The 13,045-nt window shown below is 42.4% G+C and overlaps 1 protein-coding gene across 1 annotated transcript in view; it reads right to left on the bottom strand.

The window, feature by feature from the left end:
* NEMF (nuclear export mediator factor) overlaps positions 1-4,322 on the bottom strand; it is a 73,115-nt gene extending 68,793 nt beyond the window's left edge. The window contains 3 exon segments of the mRNA XM_017849465.1: positions 2,821-2,923; positions 3,065-3,133; positions 3,947-4,322. Coding sequence (XP_017704954.1) covers positions 2,821-2,923; positions 3,065-3,133; positions 3,947-4,005 — 231 coding nt within the window. The 5' untranslated portion in view covers positions 4,006-4,322.
* Positions 4,323-13,045: the final 8,723 nt, after the last annotated feature.

Raw genomic sequence — 13,045 nt, forward strand, 5'->3', positions numbered from 1 at the left:
GGCAGGAGAATCACTTGAACCCAGGAGACTGAGGTTGTAGTGAGCCAAGACCATGCCACTGCACTCCAGCCTGGTGACTGAGCGAGACTCCGTCTCAAAAAAATAAAAAGAAAAAGAAAAAAGGACTTAACTACAAAACAAATTTTACATAAGTTAATCTAAAACCACCTTTAAAAAAAAAAAGAAAAAATCCACTCTTTGACAAAGGTTGAAAAAAAAAAGAAACACATAAATTCATTATTAAATACTAACATTTTCATAACTAAGAAGAGTTCTTCTCCAGACCTTATAGTTCAAATTAACTGAAATTCTCATTTTATGTACTTATACACTTAGGCAGAATAACTTCCTAGAATAAACAAACTGCTCCTCAACTCAGTAGTTTTGAGAATGACCTATACTGATTTGATTAAACAGTAACCTACATGTAGGGATATCTTTAAATCCCTAAAGGAAAATCACAATCAGTTCTTCCAGAGTCCCTCAGTAATAATTTTATTCAAGAAAAATAAAGACAAAAGACATCATTGAAAGGACAGAAGTTCACATAAAGGAACAATAAAAAGGGGATTATTTATCATGGAGAGTACAGATGGACACATAGTACATATTTAAAGCTTGTTTCATTTCCCTATCAACAGCTTGGTGAAATCAACCTTCTGCTGTGTGCCACAAAGCTATAGCTGTCATCCCCAAATGTGAATACTGGAACAACCACTGGGATTTACCACATAATGGACATAACTCTACCTGTGCCATGCAACAGTAACAGCTCTTTGTTTTATTTATAAAGTGCTTAACATTGTCTGCTTCATTGAGGAAATCTTTCTATACATTTAGATTGACATGTACACCTAACCCATAGAATTCTAAGTATTTTTAAAAATGACTGACCTCCTATTAGTGTAGCCTGATTTGGAGATGTTTACACAATCCCAGTGTCCTATCTCACTGGCCTGTTACCTCAACCATAAAACTGAAATTGTATTTGTTCTTCACATTCCACTGAATTGTTAAACAACTTAAATGAAATACATAGTATTCATCTGCCTTTAAAAGTGCTACACAACATGTAGCATTATTATTGTCATTATTATTAAGCACAGGTCCCAAAAGAACTATTTTGGGTTACTATTAAATAAATTAAACTTTAATAATCTGAGAATTTTGTGAAAGCCTTTGTGATATGGGAACACTTACCTAATTTGTAATCCAAAACAGACTCTATAAATTGCTGGGGGGGTAAAGCTCTTCTCTGTAAAGCCTCTAATGAAATAACTCAATGCCATAACAGATACATTTCCAAAGTAAGGAGCAGAGCAAGAAGGAAATGAACAAGTATGGAATTCTAATATGTATCAGATATTGTTTCAGTTTTTTTTTTTTTTTTTTTTAGACAGAGTCTCACTCTGTCGCCCAGGCTGGAGTGAAACACTGTGACCTTGGCTCACTGCAACCTCTACCTCCCAGGTTCAAGTGGTTCTCCTGCCCCAGCCTCCCAAGTAGCTGGAATTACAGGTGTGTGCCACCACGCCTGGCTAATGTTGTATTTTTAGTAGAGACAGGGTTTCACCATGTTGGCTGGGCTGGCCTTGAACTTTTGACCTCAACTGATCCACCTGCCTCAGCCTCCCAAAGTGTTGGGATTACAGGCATGAGCCACCGTGCCCGGACTGTTTTAGGTGTTTTATATGTCATTTCAATTAATCCAATAATTTCATGAGGGAGGTACAATCCACATTTTACATTTAAAGAAACCAAGTTCCAAGAGGTTAATTAACTTTTTCAGGTTTTAAAATTACTTTCTGACAAAGCCATTAATTCAAAGTTAAGTATATGTGACTCGAAAGTCTTGTGTACCACATGAATTTTCAATCTATATGTTACATCAATAAAAGAATGGGTAGCATGCCCACACATGTAAAATCTGTTTTAATAGTAAAACAAAAGAGGAAAGTAAAAGACTTAGTAACATATTAATGTCAGTGAGTGTTCAAAAAAAAAAAAACACTGACTGGGTAGAGGAATACGATTCACAAAAGTAAGCTCTGGAAGATAAGACTAGGAAAAAAAGGTGGGGCAGGGAGGAGGAAGAACACAGAAAGCCAAGAATGTTAGGCTATAGAATACAGATTTAGAAATTAGGAAACTATAAAAGATGAGATAACTAATGAAAATTATACTTTAAAAAAATTAATGTTGGGTCAGGCGTGGTGGCTCATGCCTGTAATCCCAGCACTTCAGGAGGCTGAGGTGGGCGGATCACCTGAGGTCAGGAGTTCGAGATCAGACTGGCCAACATGGTGAAACCCCATCTCTACTAAAAATACAGAAATTAGCCAGACCTGCTGGCACGCGCCTGTAATCCCAGCTACTCAGGAGGCTGAGGCAGGAGAATCACTTGAACCTGGGAGGCAAGGTTGCAGTGAGCCAAGACTGTGCCACCGCACTCCAGCCTGGGTGACAGAACGAGACTCCGTCTCAAACAAACAAAAACAAACATTAACGTTGGTCTAATTTAGAATTGTGTTGATGCGGAGAAGTGGACTACAGTTAAGGAACTGTAAGGCTGAATGTGATAAAAGCTTGAACTCTAATAGTGACTGTGGAAACAAGATCTGGAGCAGAACAGGATGTGAAAGGTAATGGGGAGAAGTCAACTAATAAATATTCACTTTATTCAACCCATTATCTGTCAACCACTCCCTTTACCTTCATTTTATCTGCACTTTATTCATAACAGTGAAGGAAACCCCAATTAAAAACTCAATTGTTAGTGAGCAATCTCTTAAAATTTAGCTTCAAGTGTAACAAGTTTACCTTCATGGCAAAACTAGACGGCATCATATTCTTAGGCCACTCAAATTCTGTTGTATGAATTCGTATGCCAGATTCAAGTAAAAGTGTAGCTTTAAAGTCTGGTCTGTAGAAGAAAAAAGTCAAATTTTTCTTTAGGGTATATGCCAAAGCTAACTGTGAAACAGACTTAAAATGCAGGTAAAAAAAAATCAGTCATCTCATACTTAATCGCCAAAGAGAAAATAAGCCTATAAAATGTTCTTACTTTTGAAGACGAATAAGGTATGTCTTATTATCCACATCATAAACATTGTTTACTCTCATTCCTAGCAAGCTGCAAAGATAAAGGAAACATGTAACATACCACACTATTGTTTGAAACATAAAACTACACATAATTTAATAAAAGCTTCGAAAGAGCGGATCTCAGTCTCTAAGGATACGGAGTCAGCCGGGGAGCAGAGTCTGAAAGCCATTTGGGCATTCAGTTCAAAACTTAAGGGTAACGATTTTAAAACAAAAGTGGTCTATCAGCTCTAGGAACAACACACTATAGCTTGCGTCTTCCAAATGACCCAATTTTGGGAGAGAAATACAGTGAAATATAATCCAATTAATTTATTACAAGGGAGAAAAAAAAGATAAGAGGGCCTCGAAAACATGACAGAGCTCACACGGCTGAATAACAGAATCCAGACTAGAATCCAGATCTCAGTCCAAATCTGCTCAACCCAGCTAAAACGGCGATGCTCTCTTTCTTTTGGGTGAGGGGCGAGAGGTGTTCAAGAAACCAAGCCTCCAGTCTAGAAACCTCTGCAGCAAACAACCACTCTGGCGTCTCACGTTTTACCAAACGTTTCCTGCCCAACCCGGACAACCCAGGCCAACAATGCAAGAGCGTAGCGCTAGCGGGGCAAGCCAGAGAGCTGGGAGGACGCGGGGGATGGGGCACGAGGTGCCTGGGACCCCCAGGGGTATCCTAAGGGCCAAAGGAAAGACACCACACGCCTGCCCACTCAGGCCTAGACAGGTCCACAGACGCACTAAGAAATAAGGAAACACATCAAGCTGGTCTGTTTGCGCCATGGGACCCCGGCCTCTGCCTCCTGCACTCCCCGCACGAGCCTGGTCACTTAGGGGACTGTACCTAGCGTTCAGCTCCGCGAGCACGGCGCGGAGGTCAATGGTGCTAAAGCGGGTCTTCATAGCGAGGTCCGAGGGTCACTACCGCAATTTCCTCTACTGCCCAGCCGGACTCGACACCGCTCCTCTTCCGCGCAGGCGCACTTGTCGGAGATCTACGGCCGCGCAGAAGACCCAATATTCCTTGAGGCGAACGTATTTGTGTCGCTTTTCTGAAGATTTCTGTTGTCAAGTTGTAGTTGACTCTTTTCATTATACCAAAACAATTCGAATAAAGATCCAAACTGTTCTCTTGAAACTGCATTCCTTCCTGGAACCCTCACGGACCGGTCTGGTTACCTTGCCCACTTGTGTTTGGGGCTCAAGCCAGCCTTCATAGTGACCCCTGCTGGTCGAAACAATTTTCGAGACAATTAACAGGAGTATTTCCCCACAGGGGGGCTGTAGGGCTCAGTGCAGAAGAGCAAGGACCCCTCCCTGCGCGCTTACTTTGACATAAGATTTTGAAATGTAACGAAACAGAACCGCTTCGGTCCTTCTAAGATTATCCTCAACTATCAAGGCGAACTCTCAAAACGGAGTTCCTATTTTGATGGGTCGTGCTCTCCGAAGGAGCATTCTGCAGTTGATTACAGTATTCTCATCAAACCTCGGTCTCGGTACCCCTGAGACGCAGCGCAGTACCTGGTATACAACTGGTGCTCCACAAACACTTGGCAACATGAATATGCAAGTGTTTAGCTAGATAATGGTGAAATAAGATAAAAATAAAAATAAGATTCCCAACGGGAGTGGGGTGGGAGGGGGGATTCACAGTGTAGTGAGGAAAATAATCTTGTAAGAATGTAAGTTATGCATTTTTTTTGTCTTAGGATAGATGCATGGGAAGAAAGGATACTTTATAAGGTGAGAACTCAAAAGAGGCAGGGTCTCACTATGTTGCCCAGGCTGGAGTGCAGTGGCTATTCACAGGCGCGATCCCACTACTGATCAGCACGGGAGTTTTGACCTGCTCCGTTTCCGACCTGGGCCGGTTCACCCCTCCTTAGGCAACCTGGTGGTCCCCCGCTCCCGGGAGGTCACCATATTGATGCCGAACTTAGTGCGGACACCCGATCGGCATAGCGCACTGCAGCCCAGAACTCCTGAACTCAAGGGATCCTCAAGCCTCAGCCTCCCGAGTAGCTGGGACTACAGGCACGCGCCACCGCGCCCGGCGCTCGGCGTCGCTGCAAAGAGCTGCTAGAGGCTTGCAGGTTACAGACGGTAGCAACCAGAATTCCTACCACCAGAAGGCGACTCTAAACAGAAAGGGCGCCGCTGCTATTTCGGAAGAACTGGTACCAGTAGATGCAAAAATGACTATAGCACATACTGCACAGCATTACTGTCATATGGTACAGTAAACCATACAGAATGGCCCAAAATATGAAAGCATTGGCGAGAATGTGGAGAAAAGGGAACTTTTGTATGCTGCTGATGGTAATGTAAATTAGTAGAGCCATTGTGCAAAACGGTAGGAAGGCTCCTCACAAAATTAGGAATAGAATTACCATGTGATCTAGCAACAAAATCACTATCCTGAAGATACATGTTCATGTTCATTGCAGCTTTATTCACAATAGTCAAGATATAGGGATAATCTACTTTTCATCAATGGATGAACGGATAATGAACGCAAATATATATGTACACACACACACATACTGTGGAATATTATTCAGTTTTTTTTCTTTTATTTTATTTTATTTTTTTTATTATACTTTAAGTTCTAGGGTACATGTGCATAACGTGCAGGTTTGTTACATATGTATACTTATGCCATGTTGGTGTGCTGCACCCATCAACTCGTCAGCACCCATCAATTCATCATTTATATCATGTATAACTCCCCAATGCAATCCCTCCCTATTATTCAGTTTTTTAAAAAGAAATAAATCTTGCTGTTTGCAACTGGCATGGATTTAACAACATGGATGAACCTGGATGACATTATGCTAAGTGAAATAAGCCAGACACAAAAAGACAAATACTGCATGATCTCACTTATACGTGGAATCTAGAAGTTTCTCATAGAAACAGAGAGTAGAAATGTGTTTCCAGCACTTGGGAAGTGGGGGAAATGGGAAGATACTGGTCAAAATGCACAAACTTTCGGTTATAAGTGGAATAAGTTCTGGAGACTTAATGTACAACATGCTGATTATAGTTCATAGTAATGTATTTTATGCTTGAAATTTGCACGGGAACAGAAAACCAAATACCGTATGTTCTCACTTATAATGGGAGCTGAATGATGAGAACACATGGACCCATGGAGGGGAACAGCACACACTGGGGCTTATCAGAGGGTGGAGAATGGGAGGAGGGAGAGGGTCAGCAAAAATAACTAATGGGTACTAGATTTAATACCTGGTGATGAAATAACCTGTAAAACAAAGCCCATGACACAAATTTACCTATATAACAAACCTGCACATATAACCCATGAACTTAAAAGTTAAATTAAAATAAAAAACAGAAATTTGCTAAGAAAGTGGATCTCAAATACACACATGCAAATTGTGAGGTTATGGATGTGTTAATTGGCTTGATTGCAGTAATCATCTCACAGTGTATACATACATCAAAACATCACATGGCTGGGCTGGGTGGCTCACACCTATAATTCCAACACCTTGGGAGGCCAAGGCTGGCAGATGGCTTGAGCCCAGAAGACCAGCCCGGACAACAAAGTGAGGCCCCCTCACCGATCTCTACAAAAAAATAACAAAATTAGCCGGGCGCGATGGCGTGTACCTATGGTCCCAACTACATGGGAGGCTGAGGTAGGAGGATCCCTTCAGTCCAGGAGGTCAAGGCATGGTGGCCATAATTGTGCCACCACACTGCAGCAGGAGCCTCAGAGTAACACCCTAATAAAAAAAAAAAATGGCCAGGTGCAGTGGCTCACACCTGTAATCCCAGCACTTTGGGAGGCTGAGTTGTGTGTATCACCTGAGGTCGGGAGTTCGAGATCAACCTGGTCAACATGGTGAAACCTCATCTCTACTAAAAATACAAAACTTAGCCGGGTGTGGTGGCAGACATCTATAATCCCAGCTACTTGGGAAGCTGAGGCAGGAGAATCACTTGAACCCAGGAGGTGGAGGCTGCAATGAGCTGAGACTGTGCCATTGTACTCTAGCCTGGACAACAAGAGGGAAATCCTGTCTCAAAAAAAAAAAAAATCAAATATACACTTCAAATATATGCAAATTTTATTTGTTGCCATAATTCATTTTACACTGCTATAACAGAACACCACAAACTGAGTAATTTATAAAGAGCATAAATTTATTGCCTCACAGTTCTGGAGACTAGGAAGTCCAAGATCAAAGGACTGGCATTTTGAAAGGGTTTTCTTGGTGTTACATTCCATGGTGGAAGGGCAATGAGAGAATGAGAGAGACAAGAGGACCAAACTCATCCTTTTATAAGGAAACCATTCCCATTTATTTTTTCAGTAGCCCTAAATTGAGCCCCAGGTACTGTCTTATATAAGATATTTTAGTCTCTTATAAGCTTAGCATTAATTGATTGTTTGACCTCATCAATAGACATCTGGGATTTAGAATGAGAGATGGGATTTTGCAGTCCTATGCTTATATAGTAAATCAGAGATAGAATACTTTGTTGTGTACTGGGGAATCATATTTTTCCAGAAAGATATACAAATTGACCAAACAAAATAGTGAAATTCAATTGAAACCATGTAATGCAAGAAATAGTTGTGGTTCTTCTGGGTGAAAATAATGCTAAATTTATTGTTTATAAGCCCATGGGTTAAAGAAAGTACTAATGAGAAAATTTTAGGGTAATGGATTAAATCTTAATATAAGGAAGAACTTTCTAGTAGTCAAGACTGTTCAAATACTATTTAGGGATATATTCAGGCATTAAAACCATTAAGAGTAACGAGATAATGCCACGAAGTCGGAATAGTGGTTATTTCTAAGAGGGAAGGTATTTGGGTATGGGTTTCTGGGATGCGGGCAAAGTTCTATTTCTAGATGCCAATTATATAGTTTCTCACTTTATAAATTCCTTAAACTTACATTTTGTGTATGTCTTATGCACAGTTTCATATGTACGACACCGCTCACAAAGTTTAAAAAACAAAACAGCCAGGGGCAGTGGCTCACGCCTGTAATCCCAGCCCTTTAGGAGACTGAGGCGGGTGGACCACTTGAGCCCAGGAGTTTGAAACCAGCCTGTGCAACATGTCGAAACCCAATCTCTACAAAAAATATAAGAAACTAGCCAGACGTGGTGGCATGCACCTGTAGTCCCAGCTACCAGGGAGGCTGAGGTGAGAGGATCACCTGAGCCCAGGAGGTTGAGGCTGCAGTGAGCTGTGAGTATGCCATTGCACTCCAGCCTGGGTGACTGAGTGAGACCCTGTCTCAAACAAAACAAAACAAATTAAATTTTAAAAGGAAATTAAAGAGGCTGGGCACGGTGGCTCACACCTGTAATCCCAGCAATTTGGGAGGCTGAGACAGGCGCAGATCACCTGAGATCAGGAGTTCGAGACTACCCTGGCCAACATGGTGAAACCCTGTCTCTACTAAAAATACAAAAATTAGCCAGGTGTGGTGGCGCATGCCTGTAATCCCAGCTACTGAGGAAACTTAGGCAGGAGAATCACTTGAACCTGGGAGGTGGAGGTTGCAGTGAGTCAAGATCACAACATGTGAATGAAGTTATCTTGGGCCCTACAAATTAGACCAGCCACCAGCTGAATACCACAATCAACTTCACCTGGAGCAGAAGAATTATTCAGCAGAGCTTTGCTCCAAATTCCTGGCTCTCAAAGTCATGAAACCTAATAAAACCTAATAAAAAAAAAAAACTCCAGCTAGGTGACACAGCGAGCGAGACTGTCTCAAAACAACAACAACAACAACCACCAAGAAGTTAAAAAGTAGGTATGATAGAAATTAAAAATGGCCACACATTCTTTAACACTCATGAAGTAGGTTCTGTTCTCTTCCCATCTTTGAATCTAGGCTGGCCTGTGATTCCTTTGACCAACAAAGCATGGCAAACGTAAGTGATACTATGCTATTTTTGGCTCTAGCCTTTAATAAGACTTGTAGCTTCCAGTTTGGCCTCTTGAAACTTGAGTCACTATGTTAGAAGTCTAATACCCTACTGTAGAGAGTCCTTGAGACTGCAGGGAAAGGAAGAGGAGCATGTCTTTACAGTCAAGACTGTCAAGGCAGAGGCATGTGAATGAAGTTATCTCGGGCCCTACAAATTAGACCAGCCACCAGCTGAAGACCACAATCAACTTCACCTGGAGCAGAAGAATTGTTCAGCAGAGCTTTGCTCCAAATTCCTGACCCTCAAAGTCATGAAACCTAATAACCTAGTTGTATTTTCAAACTACTAAATGTTGGAGTAGTTTGTTACATGGAATAAATTACACAAAAATAGGAAGATTTAGGCAAACACATTAAAAAAGAAAGGGCCAGGCGAGGTGGCTCAATCCTGTAATCCCAGCACTTTGGGAGGCCAAGGTGGGTGGATCACAAGGCCCGGAGTTCAAGACAAGCCTGGCCAAGATGGTGAAACCCCGTCTCTGCTTATAAAAACACAAAAATTAGCCAGGCGTGGTGGCAGGTGCCTATAATCCCAGTTACTCAGGAGGCTGAGGCAGGAGAATTGCTTGAACCCAGGAGGTGGAGGTTGTAGTGAGCCGAGATTGCTGCACTCTAGCCTGGGTGACACAGAAAGACCCCATCTCAAAAAAAAAAAAAAAGAAAAGAAAATAAGAGTTCTGCTAAATTAAATTTGGCCTAAGGCTGCTGCTGTACCTTGAGTCCCTCAAGACTGAACAACAATCCAATTTGGTATGTAAACAAATCGAAAGCTTATGAGTATATTCTTGTAACATATAGCTGTCTCAGCCATCACAGCTGCCCAGCTTCAGCTAATCATAGGCTGCTAATTGAGCCAACCATGTCCAAATAAGGCAAACACTGAGCTGTAACCAATCAAGCTGTTTCAGTATCTCACTTCCCTTCTCTATCTGTGAATATTCTCTGCCCACAATGTGGAACTCTCTGAATCTCTTCTGGTTCTGAGTGCTGTCCTGTTCATGAATCATTCTTTGCTCATAAAAACTCTGAAAAATTTAATTTGTCTGATTTTTTTTTTTTTAACATTTCTCATATTACTAGTAAACAAATTTAAGCTGGGCATGGTGGCACGTGCGTATAGTTCTAATTGCTTGGAAGGCTGTGGCAAAAGGCTTGAGCCCAGGAGTGAGGCTGCAGTGAGCTATGATATATGATCATGCCACTGCAATGCGGCCTGGTGATGGAGCGAGACCCCATCTTAAAAAAAAAAAAAAATTAGAGTTTTAGAATAAGAAAACATTGTTTTGGACAAAGAATGTTATTTTATTGATTGATATATATATATTTTTGAGACAGAGTCTCACTCTGTCACCCAGACTGGAGTGCAATGGCACAATCTCAGCTCACTGCAACCTCGACCTCCCAGGTCCAAGTAATTCTCCTGCTTCAACCTCCTGAGTAGCTGGGATTACAGGCACACACCACCACACCCAGCTAATTTTTGTATTTTTAGTAGAGACGGGGTTTCTCCATGTTGGTCAGGCTGGTCTCAAACTCCTGACCTCATGATCCGCCTGCCTCGGCTTCCCAAAGTGCTGGGATTACAGGTGTGAGCCACTGCGCCTGGCCTAGGAATGTTATTTTTAAATCAGTGAAGTATTTACTCTAAAAGATAAAAGTCATAAACATTTATGTGAATATTTATATGCTCTTGGCATGGGTGAGACCCTTCAAAGCAAAACACCAAAAGCAGAAAACATAAATGATTAGATTAACAGATCTGAATACATTCAAGATGTGTGTGTGTGTGTGTGTGTGTTTTGTTTTGTTTTGTTTTGTTTGTTTTGTTTTGTTTTGTTTTTTGAGACCCAGTTTCACTCTTGTTGCCCAGGCTGAAGCACAATGGCTCACTCTTGGCTCACCTCAGCCTCTGCCTCCCAGGTTCAAGCAATTCTCCTGCCTCAGCCTCCCGAGTAGCTGGGATTACAGGCATGCACCACCACACCCGGCTAATTTTGTATTTTTAGTACAGACGGGGGTTTCTCCATGTTGGTCAGGCTGGTCTTGAACTCCCGACCTCAGGTGATCTGCCTGCCTTGGCCTCCCAAAGTGTTAGGATTACAGGCATGAGCCACTGTGCCCAGCCCATAAAAGTTTAAAGTCACTGTATATCAAAATATTCCACCATAACCCTAATCTTAACCCTAAACATAATTAAAAACTTAAAAGTGTAGTACACACACACACACACACACACACAGAGAAAAAAAATCAATGTGAAAATATAGTTGAACTTAAAAGTTTTTTTTTTTTTTTTTTTTTTTTTTTTTTTTTTTTTGAGACGAGTCTCGCTCTGTACGCCTGGGCGGAGTGCAGTGGCGGATCTCAGCTCACTGCAAGCTCCGCCTCCCGGGTTTGCGCCATTCTCCTGCCTCAGCCTCCCGGTAGGGGACTACAGGCCCGCCACTCGCCCGGCCAGTTTTTTGTACTATTTTGTAGAGACGGGGTTCACCGTGTTAGCCAGGATGGTCTCGATCCTCCTGACCTCGTGATCGCCCGTCTCGGCCTCCAAAGTGCTGGGATTACATAAAAGTTTTTATTTATTTTTTAAATTTTAAAGTACAAGTACATTAAAGAAGACAGTTACGGCCGGGTGTGGTGGCTCAAGCCTGTAATCCCAGCACTTTGGGAGGCCGGAGGATGGGCAGGATCACGAGGTCAGGAGATAGAGACCATCCTGGCTAACGCCGGTGAAACCCGTCTCTATTAAAAATACAAAAAACTGCCGGGCGAATGCGCGGGCGCCTGTATCCCAGTACTCGGGAGGCTGAGGCAGGGAGGAATTGTCCTAATCTCTGTGTTGTGTTTGTTCTGCTTGCAGTGAATCTGAAGTCCGGCCACTGTTTTAGACTCCGTCTCAAAAAAAAGAAAAGAAAAAAGAAGACGGTTACTGGCTAGGCACAGGTTGAGGGGTTGAGGCAGGCGCATCACTTGAGCTCGGAGTTCAAGAAGACAATTACTGAAAGGATACCTTTCTGACCTCTCAGAGTTTTGTCAGGCACAGACTGAGCTTGACTCCCCCCATGTATTACTGTCCTATTCTGTGATAATTTGCTGTATCAAATTACCACAAATTTAGAGGCTTAAACAACATAAATGTATTATTATTTTTGAGATGGGGTCTCACTCTGTCCCCCTGGCTGGAATGCAGTGGGACACTAATGACTCACTGCAGTCTCAATCTCCTGTGCTCAGGCAATCCTGCCACCTCAGCCTCCCTGGTAGATGAGACTACAGGCACACACTTTCACACATGGTTAATTTTCATATTTTTTTTAGAGACAGGATTTCACCATGTTGTGCAGGCTGGTCTCCAACTCCTGAGCTCAAGCCATCCACCTGCCTTGGCATCTCAAAGTACTGGGAATTACAGGTGTGAGCCACTGCACCCAGCCAAATTTATTATTTAAGAGTTCTGGAAATCAGAAGTACCAAATGGGTGAGTAGGGCTGCATTCCTTCTGGAAGCTCTTGAAGAGAATCCCTTCCCTTGCCTTTTCCATTTTCAGGGGGCTGTCCACATTCCTTGGTTAGTTAGCACATAGATATCATTGGGGAGGGGGTCATTATGCTGCCTATCACACCTCAGTTCCACAAAGCTGAGTTATCCTAGAGGTCATAGAAGAAACTCAGGAAGCAGGAACCCCAGGACTAATAGACACAGCTACTCAAAAGCAGTTTTTACATCCATAGCTAAGTCATTCTGGGTCCACTTCAAGGATCCATTTAGTGAAAAACAAAAGAGATACAAAAATTAGCGGGGTGTGGTGGTGTGTGCCTGTAATCCCAGCCACTCGGGAGGCTTGAGGCAGGAGAATTGCTTGAACCCAGGAGGCAGAGGTTGTAGTGAGTGGAGATGGCTCCACAGAACTCCAGTCTGGGCGACAGAGCAAGACTCTGTCTCAAAAAAAAAAAAAA

This window comes from Rhinopithecus bieti, unplaced genomic scaffold, assembly GCF_001698545.2.
Source record: "Rhinopithecus bieti isolate Rb0 unplaced genomic scaffold, ASM169854v2 scaffold_29928, whole genome shotgun sequence".
Taxonomy (NCBI): Eukaryota; Metazoa; Chordata; class Mammalia; order Primates; family Cercopithecidae; genus Rhinopithecus; species Rhinopithecus bieti.